The sequence below is a fragment of the Hyperoodon ampullatus genome (genome assembly GCF_949752795.1).
Source record: "Hyperoodon ampullatus genome assembly, chromosome: 17".
Taxonomy (NCBI): domain Eukaryota; kingdom Metazoa; phylum Chordata; class Mammalia; order Artiodactyla; family Ziphiidae; genus Hyperoodon; species Hyperoodon ampullatus.
Window position 1 is genome coordinate 42,779,399 of NC_136930.1, and position 21,858 is coordinate 42,801,256.

Consider the following 21,858-nt stretch of genomic DNA (forward strand, 5'->3'; position numbering starts at 1 on the left):
ATGTTAATAATCCTTTTCTGTGGGGAATGCCTCTCACGCTTTTCTCTGCTTCTACCTCATTTATAATAAATACTCTTTAAAAAAAAAAGTCAAATCTAGCCAAATAGGAAAGGTTCTTTGGAGAGCAATAATGGAAGCATAACCAGCCCTTGCATTGCATTTACCTTTTTGAGAGGAAGTGTCTTCTTCTCTCACAGGAACTGGGAAAGTCCATTTTTACATTCCCACTATCATGGAAGGTATATACACATATAACTATATTTTGAGTTGTAGCATTTCTTGTCATCATCAAATGAGATTGAGCTCTATATTGGGGCCATTAAAAAAACTTAGCAGAGTACGGACACCAAGGGGGGGAAAGCAGCGTGAGGGGGGGGGATGAACTGGGAGATTGGGATTGACATGTATAGACTAATATGTATAAAATAGATAACTGATAAGAAACCGCTGTATTAAATAAATAAATAAATAAATAATTTTTTAAAAAAACTTAGCAGAGCAGGGAAAATTAGAACACAGAAACAGCAATTTGTTTAACCTAGAATGAAGCAAATGGAAAGTGGGTTATACTGAACCCAGGTAATATGAGATTCAGCAGACCACGATGCCAACCTCAAGCCAACTGTTGCATGTGTCAACATTGTAAAAACCCTTTCTAGTCAGTGTTTTTCTGCCTTTCCCCTCTCTCCCTCCCTCTCTCTTTCCCCCTCTCTGTCTGTCTGTCTCTCTCTCTCTGTCTCTCTCTCTCTCTCACACACACACGCAAAAATGTATTAGTTCTTTTTAAATTGGATTTTTTTTTATGGTCAGGGTAGATTAACTAATATTCAGATTAGCGCTAGTTAAAGTATGTCAGAGACAGGATTTCCTCAGTTGGCCAGGTTAGGAAGATAGGAACCGAGCTTCCAGAAGAGCTTTGTAGATTCCTGCCTCCCTCACATCTTGGCTTCTTGCCTTCTATCCCACCTGGGCCTGGAAATTTGCAATAAACCGCAGCTGCCTAATTATGAAGCCCCATTTGGGGAGGAGAGGGTGTGTAGCTCTCTGATGTACCTTAACTGCATTAATACACCACTGGACAGTGGAGAATTGGCTAAAGCTTGCTTGAACAATGACGTTTGGTTACCTGTACCCTGCCTTTCCTGTACCCCTCTCATTTCCCCAATTCAGTGAAAATTGACCACACATAAAATTTCTCAGGGACTTTGTACATTATACAACTACTCATGCACATGTATTTGCTTCCGTGTTTTCCATCCCTTCATTGAGGAGAGCTTTACCACTCTAAAAACCTAAATGTACATATGAATGTATGTATATATATTTGTATCTTTATACATACACTTTTAATCATGGTTAAGATATCATTTTCCAGTGCATCTGGTGCTCTGGAGTTATTCTTTAATATCGCTATTCTTCTTGGCACTGATCTAATAAGAGTTCTGAAACCTGCTAAGTAAAATCATATGTGGAAATCTTCAATACACATCTTTGTGGCTTTGGGGAAAGAGGGGAATTAGTGTGAAACCTGGAAATGTGTATTAAAGAGAAACCCTACATTAAAAAAAATTAAGTAGCTGTCTTCAACTGATAAATTAATCTTGAAATTCTAACCATAATTTTCAAAATAACGGCATTGTAAGTGTTGCCACTTTGAAGAAAAGCAGGCATGGCTTTCACTGAACCCTGCAAGGGAGCAGCCATGAAGAGCGCCACTCCGAGGAGCAGCCATTTTGGATTTTCCTTCATCTAAGTAGCCTTCCCTCCCTGGCCACTTTTAAGGGTTTTCTTTTTATCAAATTTGAAAGCCTATTTAACAGGCTTTTTGGTCCAAAATGAAACTATAAAAACCCACCAAGAGGATCTTTGTCTTTAAACAAAGTGAGTCCCAGATGGTTGCAGAGATTCTGTGGTTTCTGTGAGAGACAGCCAAATTCTCTCCTAAATCTCATGGGGCCCAAAGGTTCTGAAACAAGAGCAGTGAGCACACATTGCCAGGCCTGGACACATCGGAATAAGAACAGAGTTAAATACGGCCTCAGAGTTTTCTATTGTTTATTCAAAGTTGGGCAATGCTATGGCGTCATAAGGCTTATCATGAGTGTCTAGTCTACATATGCTAGAGAAAATCTTGTGTTCACAGTTCAGTGGACTTCCATGTTTGTTATTTTGAAAATATTGTTTTAAAAGATTATAATGTCCAGAGTATCTAGGGGAAATGTAGCAGTTAAGCATAGCTTGGTTTTTACAGATGTGTTCCTTCTAAAGAAAATTCAAAGGAGTAGATAGTTGGAAAATAAATGTTTAAGAAAATGCTAAACCTCACTCTTCAAATAATGCAAGTTGAAACAACAATGACTTTAATTTTGGGTCTGTCAATCTAGCAGATTTGCTTGGGGTAAATAATAGTTCATAGTTGTTCACATTTTTTTGTATAAATAATAGTTTTGTTTAAAATGATACTTACAAAGTACTTCTAATGACATAGGAAAATGTATCCATTAGGATGCTTTCAGCTTGAAGTTACAAAATAGGGTTTTTAATCTTCATAGCAAGCTAATGAGGCAGATACTATTATTGTTCCTATTTTATGTTTATTACCTCACATAACAAAAAGGAAGAAGGCAGACTCGGGTGTTGGTTAGTTAATTAAGCAACTCAGTACCGTACCTGCTTCTCTGCTGTCCTGAATTTGCCTTCCTGACCTCAAGATGGCTGCAAAAGTTATATCCTCTCCTAACGTCTTCCATGGCAGAAAAAAAAGGAGGGTTTTCCCTTCTCAAACTGTCTCCCGTATTATCAAAGAGTAAAAGCTTTCCCAGAGCCTTTTAGTAGCCTTCCCTTTTTATATTATTCGCCAAAACAGAGCTCCATGTTCACCCCTAAACTAATCATTAGCAAAAAGGTAATGGAATTACCACGATTAGCTTGTACCAACTGTGATACAGCCAATGGGGGTCATGGGAGGTGTCCACCGTCCCTGAGTACTTTGCTGCTTTTTGAGACCTAAACCAAATCAGTGATTTTAACAGCAAAGGAAAAGGAGGGACCAGCTATTTGGAATGGAGCCAGTGGTTTCTGCCACATTTACCTTGTGATGGGCAACCTTTATTCTCTTTATGTTGTTTCTGTTTTCTTAATTAGTAGGTATTAATTTTATGAGATAGAGACAGTCAGGATGGTGATCAACACAGACTCTGGGCCAGACCATCTGGGTAACATCAGGAAAGTTATTCAACATCTCTGTACTTCTGTTTTTTTCCTTGTTAAGATGAGGAGTCATTGTAGTTCCTGTTTTATGTGGTTGTGAAACAGGAGGGAAGGGCGCAGGGCACAACCTTTAAAAGAATGACATAGCCATAGGACATGACAAAGACTGGTTAGAACCAACTGGGTCCAAGATGGCAGAAGATTCGACTTCCAGTAGACCTTGAGCCTCATTATACAACTCATTGTGATACATTAGCTTACTAAATGACACACCAACCAGCACCATGACAGTTCTGAAGCCAACCATAAAAGGTCAAAAAGTAGGCGGTGGCCCAATTCCTGGAAATCCCCACCCCTTCCCCAAAACAGTTGGAATAATCCTCCCACTCATTAGCCTGTGAAATTACCCAGCCTGTAAAAACTAACCACGCCACATTTCGAAGCTCTCTCGCCTTCTGAGATGGCCCACACTCTTGTCTGTGAGTGTGTTTCTCTCTAAATAAATCCACTTCTTACCTATCACTTCATCTCCAAATTCTTCTGCGACAAAGCAGGAACCTTAAATTCACCAGGAACAGTTGCTGTGAGAATAAAAGAGATAATTTGTGAAAATGCTTTGTATTAGTCATGGTTCTCCAAAAAAAAAAAAACAAACAAAAAAAAAACAGAACCAGTAGGGTGTATGTGTGTACACACACACATATACATATATATGTATGTAGAGAAAGGGAGGGAGAGATTTATTATAAATTGGATCACACGATTATGGAGGCTGAGAAGTCCTGAGATCTGCCATCTGCAAGTTGGAACACCAGAAGAGCTGATGTGTAGTTCCAGTCCAAAAGCCAGCAGGCTAGTGTACCAAGAAGAGCTGATGTTTCAGTCCATGTCCAAAGGCTGGAAAAGACCAGTGTCCAGCTCAAGCAGTGAGACAGGAGGAGTTCCCTCTTACTCAGGCTCTTTGTTCTTTCAGGTCTTCAGTTGATATGATAAGGCCCACCCAGAAGAGCAGTCTGCTTTAGTCAGTCTACCAATTCAAATGCTAGTCTCATCTAGAAACACCTTCACAGACACACCCAGAGTGATGTTTGAGTAAAATATCTGTGCCCCCCATGGCCCATTGAAGTTGACACATAAAATTAACCATCATATTCTTAGACATACATGCTATACATGTATTACTTAGTATATATTTTATAACCTGGAAAAATATTGTTACAAATAAGGAAAACAGTATGTGACAGTCCTGTCTTCCTTAATCATGGTGAAAAATCATATTACACAGGATTTGCTTTCTAAAAGTATTCACTGCAGAGGAGTAAATTTTGTGTGATCTTTTCAATTTCCACCAATTTAAGAGATATTTCTTAATGCCTGCTCTGAACTATACTCTTAGCTGGATGAAAAGTTAAATAATACATGGGTTTAATGGATAATTCTGTGTGTTGTATAAAGATAATGCTTCTCTGCTATAAGAAAAACCTGAATGAGATAAAATATAATTAGGCTCCTGAGTTAAAAGTTGTTTGTATTATCAGTTTATACAGAGATTTCGTATTGCATAAGAGTGCAATAAACCCTTGGAAACCAGCCGCAGGGAATAAATTGATCACAATTGTCATCTCAGCTATGAGAGCTGAAGTCTTGTTTCCAGGCCCCTTCCTTTTTGACTGCTACATTGTTCGATACCATCCACCACCACCTTCCAGTCAGTCTCTTCTCTCGTGGCTTCAGCAACCCTGCATTCTCCTGACACTCCTTCGTCCCTTCTCTGACTTCTCACCCTGAGTCTGTACCTAAAGTCTTGGTCAGTTACTGGGTTTGAGCCTCCACCCTCTTTTCCAGGTAAACTGTCTTCCTGTCTGCACACATTTGTGAGGACAGGAAGACAGTCCTGTGATTTCCAAATTTGAGACAGGAGGACAGGACTTAATTTCACAAGTCTTCCATCTCCAGTCCCACCTTCACTCTCAAGCACATGACCAGCATTTGTAGCTGGGCATGGATCCTGCCTACATGTCTGTCCTTTGAATTCTGCAAACTCAACATGACCAAAGCAAAGTCCCTTCTCTTCTTGGAAGCCTCTTTTTCTTCTTGTACTCTCTAAATAAGCTAACGATTTCATTTTCTTTCCATTAAAATCAGCATAGTTTACTCTGTCTGAACAAGGCATACCTTGTTTTATTGTGCTTTGCTCTATTGAGCTTTGCAGATACTACGTTTTCATCAGTTGAAAGTTTGTGGCAACCCTGCATCAAGCAATCCAACAGCATTGGCTCGCTTCGTGTCTCTGTGTCACATCTTGCTAATTCTCGCAATATTTCAAACGTTTTCATTTATTATTATCTTTGTTACGGTGATCTGTGACCAGTGACCTTTGATGTTACTATTGCAAAAAGATTACAACTCGCCGAAGACTCAGATGATGGTTAGCATTTTTTAGCAAAAAAAATTTTTTTAATTAGGTATTTAAATGTTTTTAGACATAACGCTTTGAATACTTAATAGATTACAGTATAGTGTAAACATAACCTTCACATGCACTGGGAAACCAAAAAATTCATCTGACTCTCTTTGTTGCAATATTTGCTATATTGTGTTGATCTGGAACCAAACCTGCCATATCTCCAAGGTTTCCCTGTATTTCCAATTCATGGAATCTGAATTGATGAAGTCTTATTGATTGATGGCTTGATTGATTGTCTTTCAGATTATCATCTGTGGAAGACAGATTATCTGTAGTTACTTGTCTCAGAGCATAGAACTAAAAGTCGTTCAGCATTACATTGGTCAAGATGGACAAGCTGTGGTTCGAGAACATTTTGACTGCCTCACAGCCAAACGGAAATTGCCTTCGTACATACTAGAAGACAGCGAACTGACCGAGTTGTGTGTGAAGGCCAAAGGAGATGAAGATTGGTCGAGGGACGTGTGTCTGGAATCCAAGACCCCTGAGTATAGTGTTGTCATTCAGGTATGAGAAGTAGTACAATCCAGAATAGAGCAGCTTTAAAATTTTAAATTTCTCGTTATGTTCTTTATTCAGTACAGCACTTAATTTATTAATAAATGATATATACAAAAGAGGGGAGGCCTGAAATAATATAAAAAGGCTTTAAATATTATTTCTCAAACTTTTTCGTCCCCATTCCACGACAACACGTTTGTATCAGTTCCAGTAGTTCTCGTAGCCAAGACTCTACCCCTCCCAGATGGAGATGATTTATATCTTGAAAAAGATTCTGATGCACAAGGGCTTTGGAGGGACGGGAGGGAATAAAGGGTGTCCTCCCCTCTTGAGAAGCTTTATGATGATCTGCTACTTTTTTATCTCTTTCTCAATCTCCACCATCATCACTTTCATTCCCATAAAGGACAAATCCTCTCTCTTGTTCTCCCACTCACTCTTATATCAGTCTCTCCACATACAAATCCCTTCATCTTTATGGAAAGAATTGGCCCCATTGACTCACTGCACATTCACTTTATGCCATAATGAAGTCTGTTTTTGCTTATTCTTTTTTTTTTAATGGCTTTTTTCTGTAACTTTAAACTTTTTGTATCCTCCAAATGGATATTATATCTGTGCCTTATTTTGATTAATTAGTAAACTGTTTAGTATTTAATAGAACCCTTTTCTATCTCATGTGCAGGTGCCATCTTCAAACAGTTCTATTATTTATGTCTGGTGCACAGTTTTGACTTTAGAACCCAGCTCTCAAGTGCAACAACGAATGGTAAGTGCTTTCTCATCCTAAAATATGGCATATGACTTTGACCTTTCCTGTTCTGAAATAAATTAAGGTCAGAGTGACCCAGGGACAAGATTTATTACAAGTTTGTTTCAGCGTCAAACAGCTGGAATACTGCAACAAAGCAAATACGAAAGTTGTTCTGTCCTTTTATTTTTATAGATTGTGTTCAGCCCTCTTTTTATCATGAGGAGTCATCTTCCAGACCCCATTATCATACATTTGGAGAAAAGAAGTCTGGGATTGAGTGAAACACAAATTATTCCAGGAAAAGGACAGGAAAAACCACTGCAAAACATAGAACCTGACCTTGTACATCACCTAACATTTCAAGCAAGGTACTGGGAAAGTCCTTACATTTTCTTAAGAGAGATTCAGTAGAAAAGTAACTTTGTCCTACTGAGGGGGTAAGGGAGGATAGAGTTTTTTGTATGATTTCTTATCTTATGAGAATGTTATTTTTAAATTGCCCTGCCTAGTGTTCTCTTATTCTCTTCTACAGTTTAAGATAAAATTCAGCCCCTTTGGATATAAATAAGAGGGATGATCAGAAAATGTAATTGACACATAATTTCTGTAGAGGAACAAGAGATCTCCACCCAAGCATTGGGGAGGAAAGGCCACGGCCCAGACAATTCCCCAAACTGTGTCATCATCCCTAAAGCACCAAAAATTCACTCACTCTCACCAAAAAAAATATTGGTTTATAATCCATCTGATCATCATTCTTGGTTTTTCTTTCCATTTCCTAGAGAAGAAGATGATCCTTCACAGTGTGCTGTTCCCATCTCAACATCCCTCATTAAGCAAATAGCCACTAAGATACACCCCGGAGGCACAGTTACTCAGACCCTTGACGAATTCTACGGGCCAGAAAAGTCCCTTCAACCCACATGGCCCTATAATAAAAAGGACTCTGACAGGTAATGTTCTTTAGCAGTCTTTTTCTACAAACATTTCTCGATATTAAGAAATAAATGACCATTCATAAAAATCTTAGATACCATAAAAACATTTTTAAAAAGAAGATGTTTGCATGTATCTGTCAGATGCTGACCTTTCATCACCTAGTAGATGTATTCTGTAGATTGCTTCATTCTTAATCTCGAACATAATTGCATGAAAAGTTTCTTTCTCCTGGATGCAAATTTAGCATTGCATGACTCTGGTGTGAAGAGGTGTCATACAGGAGCGTTGTGTGTCTGGAATCCTTAAACACATTTCATGAATCCTGAAGTCATCATGTTTCATTGAGTCTCTTGGATGTGGTATTTGGCACAGGAATGAGCAGCTGAGCCAGTGGGACAGCCCAATGCGAGTGAAGCTGTCAGCCTGGAAGCCATATGTGAGGACCTTGTTGATAGAGCTGCTACCCTGGGCCCTGCTCATCAATCAGTCCAAGTGGGACCTCTGGCTGTTTGAGGGAGAGAAGATTGTTCTACAGGTTCCTGCTGGCAAAATTATTATCCCTCCTAATTTTCAGGTACTATAACTTTTTTTAAAAACTGATAGGAATTCTTTCCTTTCAACAACCAGCTTTTATTCTGAGGTTGCATTTATGTTCTTAACAGAATCAATCAGTTGTGGAAAACTGTCCTCCTAGATGCATATGTAAGGGGTATGGAATGTTCTTTGATATTCAAAGACATCTCAGATGTCTTTTTTTTTTCCCCATCAGCAGTATTCATGCTTGAGTTATCATTAAATTTGATAACTTGTACTAGTTACATTCTCATTTCCATTGTGTATAGGATGTTTAACAAGTATTAGGATTTGCCTACTCAGGATATGTTAAGAATAAAGAGCCATATTCTGTGCTAACCCACCCCCTAGATATTTTTGTGGTTCTTACAGAAACTCTCAGAGATGTGCAAGATGGATAAGAATTAAAGATTTCTGAACAGCTGTTTTTGTCAAGGCCCCTTTTCCCTTATAAGTGGACTTGCCTGTCCATAATCATGGATGCCCCCCGTTAGTGATAACAGCATAGAATCATTAATAACAAGGGAAGAAAACTTTAATTGTAAAACAGAATTTCATAGGAAGATTTTATATTCCATTACAGGAGAACTTTCTTGATAAGGCTAGCCCAGTTCAAGAAGACACATAAATCTGTAAGAAAATAGAGTACAAGGAATTTCTAAATAAAATGTTTTCCTGGTAGGGAATAATTTGAGAGTCCTTTTTTTTTTTTTTTTTTTTTTGAACTCCGGTTTATAAACATCTTTACTCAATTGCATTTTTCCTTTTTTTTTTTTAATAATCATATGATGTTACCTTAAGGAATTGGAATGTTGACCTACATGTACGTAGTGTTGCATATTATTCTTTTGTCAAATGAAATGAAATGAAACCTTCAGTTTTTAAGCCTTTGGTACAAAGGGTAGTCACAGTTTAGATTGATGTTTTTTTTCCCTCCTTCCATAAATATGAATTCCATTGTGATTCAGAGAAAGCACTGGGAACTAAAATAAAATGTATGTTGCCATTACAAAAAAAAAAAAAAGGGATTTGGTTGCCTAAGTAGACCTATTACATAATATAAAAAATTCCTACGAATTGAGGTAATAATATCAAAGTTAAGAAAAATACTTTATAATTGAGGCATTACTTTTCCAGGAAGCTTTTCAAATTGGAATATACTGGGCAAATACAAACACTGTGCACAAGTCAGTAGCAATTAAACTGGTCCATAACCTGACATCTCCAAAGTGGAAAGATGGAGGTAATGGTGAAGTTGTGTCATTGGACGAAGAAGGGTTTGTTGCTGCCGAAATAAGACTTGGTGCTTTCCCAGGACATCAGAAGGTAAGATCAAAGTCGATAAAAGTCTGTGTGGCTCGGGGGATAGCATGCCATCCCTTCAACCTGTTTAAAATGTCTACCCTTTTCTTTTTTAACCCCTTTTGGTATTACTTGTTCCAAACAATTTTTAACAGTGTAACGTGATTTCTTAGACCTCTCTGTTTTACAGTCGTTTTTTTTCCCTTTACTAGTGATAAAAGCTGTGTCACATAGTTTATCCAATAACCACTCTATTTCAGAACACTCAGCAGTCACTTGATTTATTGTATGTAGGGGAAAAAATGAACTTATTCCAAAATATCCACAAGTTGTACTTGGCCTCCTTGTTTTAGAGCAGGAGGTAGAGCTGCTAACATTCTGAGTATTGAGTGGAAAGATAAAGGCTCCTGCAGCAAAGGTTATATTTCTGGAAAGGGTATCCTGAGCAAAACGATGTGGAGTTGTATTATTGAACAGCGGACTGGTACCCATGTTTATGAAGATGAATACAAAAAAAGAAAAAAGAAAAAAAATAGTTATTTAACTAAATATAAGTGCTATGTGCTTTTCAACATGAATCTTTTCTAAAGTAGTATATGAAAACCAGGTAAGCTGAATAATATAGTAACAAATAACATTAAACTGTATGTATGAAGTAAGTATCATAGTGTACCATGTAGAAATCTCATGCTGTACTTAATGATATCCTCGTTATTTTAGCTGTCCCAAATCTGAAAAAGAAGGGTTGCTTCATCAGAGTAGTATAATTTAGAATGACCTTTCTCTGGGGAGAAGCTAGATTTTGACAGGCATCTTCAAAGAGCCTCTGGAGAAAAGTTAGGGTCATTTGGTGACTTTTTAAAAATAAATTTCTCTGATACAAAGTAGTAGGTCTTCAGTATTCAAGGCTGGTATCCATTTCCTCAAAGTTGTCTGGGCAACACATGTTTATGCTCTGCCGGCCAAAATACTGTAACACGGGTGTAAATGGCAAAGAGCTGTAAGTGTGAATCACCCAAAGTTGAATAGTTGTAAGTTGAGAACTACCATCAAAACCTGGAAAAAAAGTTATGATATACAGTCAAGCACCCAGTACCTCCAGCACCTCGCAAAGCGTCCACAGCAAGTGCGAATAAATGTTAGTGAAGGAATGAGTGAACTGTTGGAAAATATAATATTATTATATTTATATCTCATTATTCTCTAGTAGTGATTCTCAAACTTTTTAGTCTTTGGACCCCTTTACACTCTTAAAAAATACCGAGGACCTCCAAAAACCTTTGTTTATGTGGATTATATCTATTTGATATTTATCAAATTAGAAATTAAAACAGAAAATTTTAAACACAAGAATTCACAAACATACATTTCATTAGCCATGAGCATGATGACATCATATGTCATATAGCCTCTGGAAAACTCCACTGTACGCTCATGTGAAAATTAGAGCAAAAAAGACAAATAGCATCTTATTATTATTTTAAAATTAGTTTTGACCTTGGGGCCCCCTGAAGGAATCTCAAAGACCATCTCCTCCAAGGGTTCCCAGACCACACTCTGAGAACTTCTGTCTTGACGTTACCACTTGCTAGATGGATATCTTTAGGCAAGTAATACCTTCTCTGAGCATCAGTTCCTCATACAATGTGATAGGACAACGAGATGATACACACCGTGGTTAAGAGCAGCACCGGGGAACCAGTCTGCATGGTTTCTAATTCCAACCCTTAGACCCTCTTTATCTTTGTGACCTTGGGCAAGTTGCTTACCTCTTTGTGCCTCGTTTTTTCTCTTCTGTAAAACGGGGATAATATAGTAGCTACCCCATGTGGGTGTAGTGAGCATTCTGTGAATTAATATGCATAAAGTACTTTCAACAGGTGGAGCCCAAGAAAGCAATATATGAGGGTCAGCTGTTACTATTTTCTTCAACATTGTCATCATTATTTAAGTTCTCAGAACTCCCCTTGGTCCAGGTACACATTCAGTGAGATAGCTGCTGGGATGAGTATGAGGAGGAGAAGGGGAATGCTGGATTGAGTTCTTTATGTTGAAAAGGATAAGTGGCATCTGTTTATGTATAAGTGCTTTATAAATAAATATTTTGTGAGGGAATTGGTTTAATAACTTGAAAACAAGTCTCTGTCACTATACAATAGCAGGAAAAGTAGCCGGTTTGCTAAAACACCCTGTTGAAGAGTAAATAGTGACCCTTTTTAGGGATCAAGACAATTTTGAGACTGAAAGGGAACTCTACTAAATCCTCTGGAACAGAAGATAAAATTGATACTGTCCTGGGCAAACCAATGGATAAAATGACTTTTAAAAATAATCAAGAGGTTTTTATATGCCATATGATATATTTTTTTCCCTTTGGAAGCACCCACTTAAGTATCAGATTTAATTTGAATGTATGTATTATGTTCTGTTGTTTAGAAGTTGTTAATATTTTCATTAATTAATTGATGAAATACATGATTAGTGAGTCAAAATACTCTAAAGATTGGGCAGAATAAACAAAAAAACAGTGGTTAGATGCCACGAAGTAGGGGCAGTGCCTTAACTGTATGCGCCTCTTCCATCCTTGTCGAGGGGAGTGCTAACCTTCTCTCCTTTCATACAACAGCCATATAATATTTTAAAAATTACTCTTTCCTCAATTGTCCTGCAGTTATGCCAGTTCTGCATTTCCTCCATGGTACAGCAAGGCATACAAATTATTCAGGTTGAAGACAAGACTACAATAATCAATAATACACCGTATCAGATATTTTATAAACCACAGTTATCTATTGCCAGACCCCACTCTGGAAAGGAGGTAAGCAATTCAAACATGATTGTTTTGTCTAAGTTTTCATAAATCAATAATAATTATTATCAACTTTTTTTTTAACCTGGAACAAATCAAAAGCTAACACTGAGTATAGGTAAAGATTCATTTATTTTTGCTTTCATTAAAACCATGGATGCCATGGTGGGCACTTCCAAGGTAATTAATGAGGAGACGTCCTACCAAGCAGGAGATCCGGACCCACTGGCAGCTGGGTGCTGCCGGCCCCATCTGCCCCGAGGCTGCAGCGCTCTCTGCCAGAGCTCACTAACACAAGGCCCCGCCGGCGGGAAGCGGGCCTGAGGACTGGCTCCGAGGCTCCTGGAAAAGAACATCTGCCTCGCAGGCCACCGTGCCTGGAGGAGCCCTGTGTGAAGAAGTCTCAGCCCCAACGGGGCCCCAGATCTGGGAGCGCTGAGCTCTGTGTCCACGAGGAGAGGAAATGTGAAAATGTACCAGCTCATTTATGTTAACGTCTCTATGGCAGAATACGCGGAAAATGAATCCAAGAAGGATTTTTTTATTCAATTCTTTATACAGTTCAGATGAACAGTTTTATTTTAAGAGAGTAAGGAGATATTTTTTTTTTTTTTTTTTTTTTTTTTTTTTGCATTACGTGGGCTTCTCACTGCTGTGGCCTCTCCCGTTGCGGAGCACAGGCTCTGGACGCGCAGGCTCAGCGGCCATGGCTCACGGGCCCAGCCGCTCTGCGGCATGTGGGATCTTCCCAGACTGGGGCACGAACCCGTGTCCCCTGCATCGGCAGGCGGACTCTCAATCACTGCGCCACCAGGGAAGCCCTAAGGAGATATTTTAAAAGGATTTGAAAACAGAATATGCTAAGTGGTATCTATTGTTTTACGCTATTGAAACCATCATATAGAAAAGTATTATTTTTCTTTACTTCTTCTGAATTTATTGTTAGCCCTTACTTTCAGCTCCTAAAAATTACATTAGAGCAATACAGTAGGATGAAAGTCTTATTCTTCTAAGCCTACAGTGCATTATAGTATTTATAAAAATGTCAGAGTAATAGAATTTCATCTTGGTTCATTGAAGTATTGATAAAATAAATAGGTGACCAGAAGTACCCTGGTGGGAAGTAGAGGTCAACAGTAATTGCCTTGTAGGTGAGAATTTGAGGGAAGAACCAGCATGAGCCCTGATAATTTCCCTGCTTCTCCCCACCCTAGGGCTTCCTGAGGCATTGGGTCAGGGTTTTCGACACTGACACTTCCTCATCTGAAGAGGGGCATAATTTTGCATTCCTTGCAGGTTTTGGGTGAAGGTTAAATGAGGTAATATGAGTAAAAAGGCTGGGCACTCAGGAAAGGAGAATTGCCAGCAGTCACCTCAATACCAGCATCACAATGGGCTCCTTGAGAGAAGGGGAAGGCCCCCATCCTTTCTGCAGCTGAGGGGGCCCCCTTTTTCAACCCCGACCCTGCTCCGGGCAGGTGTGGGAATTGTTTAAAGACATGGTAATCCCTACCCTCTCAGGGAGACTGTCTGGGACAGTGGGAGAAACAGCCAAGAGCGAAGGAGGAAGCCTGGCTGCTGGCTAGGCTTTGCCACACACTGGCTTTGTGATGCTGGACAAATCATCTGCACTCTGGGAAGCAGCATCCTCAGCTGTGAAAGAGGAGGGTCAAATAAATTATCTCTAAAGGTCCTTTTTATGTCTACAATCCTGAGACTCTCTAATGTGCCAGAAACCATGTGGAATTCCAACAGAGGGTTGGAGATCAGAGTTTCCTGCTCCCTCAGGATGAGCCTTCAAAAAAATTTGTCTTCTGAGCCTCCAGTGTACCCTTCTGTATCTCATTCAGATCTCCTCTGCCCAAGGTCCCCCGGGGTGCCACCCTTTCAGTCCAGCCACACCTCTCTAGGAGGACTCCCTCCCAACAAACGACATTTCTACCACATGGCGTGGCTTCTCTTTGCAGTACCTGGGGATAGTGAGAACTTTGCATCACCTTTGAAGTCACACCAGTTTTATCATGTTTCATTACGCCTAGAAAAGCCGACCCTGTTCTTCTTGCTCCTTGTACTTGTCTCATTAGAGCTTTCTCATGGGAACAGGATTTCTGATATTCCCATGTCCCCCACCTGGCCACCTCCTGAGACTATATGTTATGGTTTCTCAGAAGCTGTGCTTTAAAAAGTTTAACTTCTCTGTGTGACTGTAGTAACTGTGCTCTCTCTGCATTGTCTTTTCTTTCTTCAGTATTTTCATGTTCCAGACAGTGCTACTTTCAGCATTTGCCCGGGTGGCGAGCAGCCTGCTGTGAAATCCAGCTCCCTTCCGTGCTGGGACTTAATGCCTGATATCAGTCAGTCAGCGCTGGATGCATCCCTGCTTCAGAAACAGATCTTGCTGGCCTTCTCTCCTGCCGCAGTTGCCGACAGCTCACAGTGCTGGAGCCTGCCAGCTCTAGTTAGACAAGAGTTTCCCAGACAGAGTGTGTCAGTGCCCTTCGGGAACTATAGGGAAAATGGATTCTGTACCAGGTATTTTACATTTATGTGAATGTCCTTCTTTGCTTCATCCAGGTGCCGGGAGAAATAGGAGAATAGTTGCAGTGCTCACCACACGTAAAATTAAGTTTTGCTTTTATTTTTCATGGCTTCTAGATTTTGTATACAACTGGGCAAACGTTATGACCACACATGGGTTGTCCCAGTGTACTACTGATGAGATTTTTCCCTTATGCAGCTTCTACTAGGGGGGAATGTGATGTTTGTACCGTAGAATAGCAGAAATCTATCATGATGAAAAGATCACCTTCTTTTATGGCTTCTTAGCCTCTGTCGAGTGATAAGAAATAAGGGTTAAAATATGAGAGAGTCAAGTTGGAAAACCTTTTCTTTTCCCATATTTTACTTTTACTTCAAAATGGAATTTTTCTCAAGTCATTAAGAGAGATAACTTAGATAAACACAAGTCACAGAAGACTCTGTTCTGTGGTTGTTCCTGCACGCAAGTTACTCCAATTACCAATTACCAATTATGCAAATAGCAACCACAGAATCAAGCCAGAGACATGTAATGGTTTGTTCATACCGGACTTTTATTTTGCGGTCGTTTTGCATGCAATATGTCCTTTCTGTAGCTGTCAGGAATAACTTATTTATGGTATATATAAAAAGTACAAAAGAAAACATATTGTAACCTTATGAGAGGTACCTTTTTTCGTGATTATGAATTTATAGACTTTATTTGAGATTCTAGCCATCTTAACTTTGATGTATATAGAGATTTCTAGTAGTAATATTTTAAAAGATAACTTCCTAACTCGAGTTATCCTTAATAGTAAGGCTCTGTTCCCTACACACATCCCTTCTTCTTTCACAACACTCACAAACATCCATGATTTTATAAACACTTTTCACCCCTAACTCGAGAGGAATGTTTGTCCTTATGTTCTGGTTGGAGAAGTTAAGTGTGGTGAGTTCTTTTTTTTTTTAATTAAAACAAACTTGGGACTGGGGCGCAGTGGTTAAGAATCTGCCTGCCGATGCAGGGGATGCGGGTTCGAGCCCTGGTCCGGAAAGATCCCACATGCCGTGGAGCAACTAAGCCCGTGCGCCACAACAACTGAGCCTGCGCTCTAGAGCTCGCGAGCCACAACTACTGAGCCCACGTGCCACAACTACTGAAGCCCGCACGCCTAGGGCCCGTGCTCCACAACAAGAGAAGCCACCGCAATGAGAAGCCCGGGCACTGCAACGAAGACCCAATGCAGCCAGAAATAAATAATAAATAAATAAATTTATTAAAAAAATAACTTATTGTTTCCAAAGCAGGGTTGGGGGAGGGATAAATTAGGAGGCTGGGAATTAACATATGCACACTACTATGTATAAAATAGATAACCAACAAGAACCTACTGTACAGCACAGGGAACTGTACTCACCATTATGTAATAACCTATAAGGGAAAAGAATCTGAAAAAGAATATATGTATATAACTGAATCGCTGTGCTGTACACCTGAAACTTACACAATATTGTAAATCAACCATACTTCAATTAAAAAAAATTTTTAACATTTTTATTGGAGTATAATTGCTTTACAATGGTGTGTTAGTTTCTGCTTTATAACAACGTGAATTAGTTATACATACGTTCCCATATCTCTTCCCTCTTGCGTCTCCCTCCCTCCCACCCTCCCTATCCAACCCCTCTAGGTGGTCAGGTCACAAAGCACCGAGCTGATCTCCCTGTGCTATGTGGCTGCTTCCCACTAGCTATCTATTTTACATTTGGTAGTGTATATATGTCCATGCCACTCTCTCTCTTCGTCCCAGCTTCCCCTTCCCTTTCCCCATATCCTCAAGTCCATTCTCTAGTAATTGTTATTTTGGGATAATCGTAGATTCACATACAATTATAGGAAATAATACAGAGAAGGTCCCGTGTATCCCTTACCCAGTTCCCACATCTTGCAAAACTCAACTATAATATCACAACTGGGATATTGGCATTGATACAATCAACATATAGAACATTTCCATCAATTAAGTGTGGTAAGTTTAAGGAAGTTTTGTTTTTTTTTTTTTGTTTTTTTTTTTGTGGTACGCGGGGCTCTCACTGTTGTGGCCTCTCCCGTTGCGGAGCACAGGCTCCAGATGCGCAGGCTCAGTGGCCATGGCTCACGGACCCAGCTGCTCCGCAGCATGTGGGATCTTCCCGGACCGGGGCACGAGCCCGTGTCCCCTGCATCGGCAGGCGAACTCTCAACCACTGCGCCACCAGGGAAGCCCTAAGGAAGTATTTTTGAAAGCAGTGTGAACCTATGTATAGAAAACAAAACTTATTTTTAAAACTGAGAGACAAAATGTAAAATAAAACACTTAGAAATTAAGTTTAAATTCTAAGATTTTATTAATATAATTTAAATCTTTATCTGTACATATTACGCTAGATATTACATTGGAAGTGCCATATTTCAGTCTTGGCCACAGCTCTTGGCTGTCGGCAGAGCATTCTCTGTGGTTGGCTTCCCCGGCTCTTCCACAGGTAGACTGGGAGAAGGATTTCGGTGCTAATGCAGAGACTGATGCTCAGAGAGTGTTCCATCTCCTCTCCTCCCTCCTCCCCCTAGTCCAGCAGTGTGCATGTCATGGTGTTAGTTAGTTATTAATATGATTTCCCCAAATACTAATCGACAGTTCACCTTGACATTTCAGACAAATACAGGCTTTGGGAAGAACTCACACTAGCGAGCAGAATAGGTAATGAATGGGAAATTCTTTAGTGTGTCATTGACCCCTTATAATAAGTGGAAACTGAGGGCCACATTTGGCAAATATCTGATTTCTTTGATTAATTTCAACAATCAGTCCACAGAATTTAAGCTTCAGAGATAATTTTTTTCCTGCTTTGATATGAAATACTTTTTGGTAGTCTCTAGGTCTAAGTTGGAGCCTTTCTCTCTGTCCATTGTAGAGGTCAGCCTACAGCCACACAGCAGTTTATCTGAGGCCAAATAGTAAATACAGCTTTGCTCTTCGTAGTCAGAATGGAGATCCTGTAAAGCATGATGATTGGCAAAAGTTGACCACAAACGTATTGAGCGTACCTACCTTTAGAATTAGAAAAGAGCAAGTGCCCAGATTCTGGTCGTCCTTCTAGAAGCACGTCAACTCCTCCGTTGCCAAAATTTACCAAGCACTTTTGAGGAGGAAGCCACCCCATCTGAAGAGATTAAGGCGCATATGCACAGAGGAAAAAAGAGCAGGAGGAAAAGCTAGCACAAGGATATCTGTAATTCTCTCCAAGTGGTAGGAGTTATGGGGGTTTTATTTTATTCATATTTTTAACTTGATTTTATTTTTTTAATTATTATTTTATATCGGAGTAGAGTTGATTAACAGTGTTGTGTTAGTTTCAGGTGTACAGCAGAGTGATTCAGTTAAACATATTCTTTTTCAAACTCTTTTCCCATTTAGGTTGTTACAGGATTGAGCAGAGTTCCCTGTGCTATACAGTAGGTCTTTGTTGGTTATCTGTTTTAAATATAGTAGTGTGTATATGATTTTTCACATTTTTAAAAATATTTTATGATAAAAATATTTAGTACTGTCAGAAAAAATTAGTAAACCTATCATTAGTGTTTGGCAGGTAATAGATGAGTGGATGACCATCGATTCTCTGGAAAACATTTCCTCTGATGTATAAGAGAGAAGGTGTTATAGAGGTTCTGAATATTGCAAATCCAAATAAACATGTATCAGGAGAGAAATCATGCATTTTTTTCTAAACCATTTCTATCCTTTGATTCTGTTCTAGGGCTATAGCACTGACATATCAAGAGCACTTTGGAGTGACTTATTTAACCCTCTCAGAAGACCCTAGTCCTCGAATAATTTTCCACAACAGATGTCCAGTAACAGTACTTATAAAGGAAAATACTAAAGGTATATGTTATAGTATTGATTTTAAATAATACAAAACCTATATTCTTTCTGGAGGTTTTTGACTTCATAGTTACCTGTGACCCTTAAATAAAAGTGAGCTTCTTTGAGAAGTTTCTCTTGCCCCATTACATTTAATATCCCCAAGTCTTTTTCTTCAAGGCCTAAGTCTGCATATGCCTTTCTTTTTTCAATTTTAGATATTCCAAAGTGTGAGGTTTATTGCAGAAGAATTCCTCCTGAGTGCTCAATTCATCATGAGCTGTATCATCAGCTTTCCAGTTATCCAGACTGCAGGACCAGAGACTTACTCCCCAGCCTCCTTTTGAGAGTAGAATTGCTGGAGGAAATGACGAGTGAGTGGAGCGACGCCATCGACATCAACAGTCAGGGAACACAGGTCAGTGAGCCACGAGGGTTCCTGCCAAAGCCCCAAAAAACAGTCCCTTTTCTAAGGTTTTGGTGGTTGTCTGTTTCTAAACATAGTTTTCTAAATGCTGAATGTCTTGTCTCTGTGTGAGGGCACATGTGTATCCACTTTTACATCTTCAATGGGCTATAAATTCTCAAACACAAGTATGTATCTCAAAGCGTACTTTGCAACTGTTTATGAGAGGGGAGCACCAGTTAAGCAGCCCATCTTGGGTCTAAATCCAGGGCAAAAATGAAATAAAATTGTTAATCTTCTTTACATGGAAGGTAATCTAACTGTCCAGATCTTAGGACAATCATATTGTCAACCCTAGATTAATCACCTCTTTTGAAAATTTGCTAAGTGTAAAATATACATATTAATCCTAGTACTGTGTGAAACTTTGCAAATATTAGCACAGTTTTAAAAACCTGAACAGGTCAGATGTCCTGATTTGTCTCTGTCTTACTCTAGATGTTAGTGATAATATTTTTCTTGAAAATGGCACAGGAACCTAGCATTTCCTTTCTGCTCTACTTAAAATTTGCCATTTTTCAGTACAATTCAGTGGCATTAAATACATTCACAATGTTGTAAAACCATAACCACTATCTACTTCCAGAAATGTTTTGTCATCCTGAACAGATACTCTAAACCCATAGCTCCCCATTCTCCCCTCTCCACAACTCCTGGTGACCTCTATTGTACTTTCTGTCTCTGAATCTGCCTACTCCAGGCATCTCATGTAAGTGGAATCCTACAACATTTGTCCTTTTGTGTCTGGCTTATTTCACTTAGCATAATGTTTTCAAGGTTCATGCATGGTGTAGCATGTGCGTCAGAACTTCATTCCTTTTTATGGCTGAATAATACTGTGCTGAACTTTTTAAAAGTCCTTTCACATATATTAGTCCATTTGATCTTCACAACAGGCTTATGAAGTAGGTTCTACTGTAATGGTTACAACACACATATTAAAGTTATAAATGTACTTACAGTGATAATAATGGTTATCATTTAATAAGTGCTTAATGTGTGCTAGGCATTGTGCTAAGCGCTTCACATTCATTCTTACTTAACCTTTGCAGCAGCCATACGAGGTAGGGACTGTCACCTCCTTGTTACAGAAGTGAAAACTGAGATCTCCAGAAGGAACATGGCCTAATTCCCATGTGTTACAAGGGAAGGGACTGGGATTTTATCCAGACCTGCCTGACTCCGTAGCATGTGCTATGAATGCTACTTCCTTACCTGGAATTCCTTAACTGCCCTCTTCCCCAGTCCTGCTGGCACATTCTTTCTCATCTCTCAAGGGATTCTCTCCCTACACCCCTGTGAAGTCTCCTGCCCACCCCCCTGGGACCCTCTTCATACTCACACAGCATTTGTAACACTTAGTTGCATTCACTTCTGTAAATGATTTCCTACCGAGTCGAGATTCCTGGCAGTCAGACACCTGCCTTATTCATCCACAGCCTACAGCAGAATGCCTGCCAACACAATGAGATCTGAATACCTATCAAACAGATAAATGAATGACTGAATGAATGAAAGAGAAGATGAGGTTCCCAAGAGAGGTCTTATAAAGGAGGAGAAGAGGGTCCCAGGCCTAACCCTGGGAAACTCCAACATGTGAGTGTCATGCAGCAACAGACTGAGAAGAAGCAGGAGAGTGGCTGGCCGAGAAGCTGGGCAGAAACAGGAAAGCCCTGAGACAGAGAGTTTACAGGATGGCAGCTGGCGGGAAGAGGGCAAGCAGGGTAGCCCCTGGAAGTTACAGGCTCAGAGGGAGTGGAAGTGAGGGGGTGCAGGGACGGTGAGAAGTGTTCTTTCAAGAAGCGTGGCCGTGAAGCAAATGAGAGCAGTGGGGAGGAAGCCCTTTATATGCTGCAGGAACGGAGTCAGTCGAGGAGACATGAAAACAGGAGCGAGGAATTGCCAGAGAGACAAGTCCAAAGCACGGGGAGTGTAATTCTACTTGAACAGAAGGGCCACGCCGTCTTCTCTGTTGGCAGAAAAGAGTTGGGGATGGGCACAGGTGTAGGTAGAGATCTCAGGAGGGATGGGCTGGGAAATGGAGTGAAGTGATACCCACTGGCCTTAGGTTTATTATGAAGTGTGGAATGAAACATCTGCTGAGAGACAGAGGGAAAGGGGTGGGGGCCTGGGGAGAGCGTCGCTGTGGAAACAGGTGAAGGACCTGGCCAGGGACAGGTGCAAGAGGGGCCCCGCTCACCTGGGAGACCTGCATTTGTGGCGCCCCAAACTACTGAGGGGCGTGATCTCCGCCCGCAGTGCTCATGTGATGAACGGTGAAAATCTGCTGGGTCTGTGCAGCCTCAGAAGACGTTCCCCGTCTCAGTAATTTACAAAATAAGTATCACCAGCTTCTCAAGGGTCCCTGAACTCCCCTGCATCGGTTTGAAGATGTTTGAAACCTTGCTTATATAC

General features: G+C 40.0%; 1 protein-coding gene across 5 annotated transcripts in view; it reads left to right on the forward strand.

Moving 5' to 3' along the window:
- Positions 1–21,858, forward strand: part of VPS13B (vacuolar protein sorting 13 homolog B) — a gene marked incomplete at both ends in the record, with an annotated part of 778,321 nt that overhangs the window by 719,961 nt on the left and 36,502 nt on the right. For all 5 annotated transcript variants that reach the window (XM_079722541.1, XM_079722545.1, XM_079722542.1 and 2 more), the window contains 10 exons: positions 5,921–6,184; positions 6,864–6,947; positions 7,125–7,300; positions 7,715–7,885; positions 8,244–8,445; positions 9,582–9,770; positions 12,418–12,564; positions 14,804–15,087; positions 18,871–18,998; positions 19,196–19,395. In XM_079722541.1, coding sequence (XP_079578667.1) covers positions 5,921–6,184; positions 6,864–6,947; positions 7,125–7,300; positions 7,715–7,885; positions 8,244–8,445; positions 9,582–9,770; positions 12,418–12,564; positions 14,804–15,087; positions 18,871–18,998; positions 19,196–19,395 — 1,845 coding nt within the window. The remainder of the gene's footprint in view (positions 1–5,920; positions 6,185–6,863; positions 6,948–7,124; positions 7,301–7,714; positions 7,886–8,243; positions 8,446–9,581; positions 9,771–12,417; positions 12,565–14,803; positions 15,088–18,870; positions 18,999–19,195; positions 19,396–21,858) is intronic.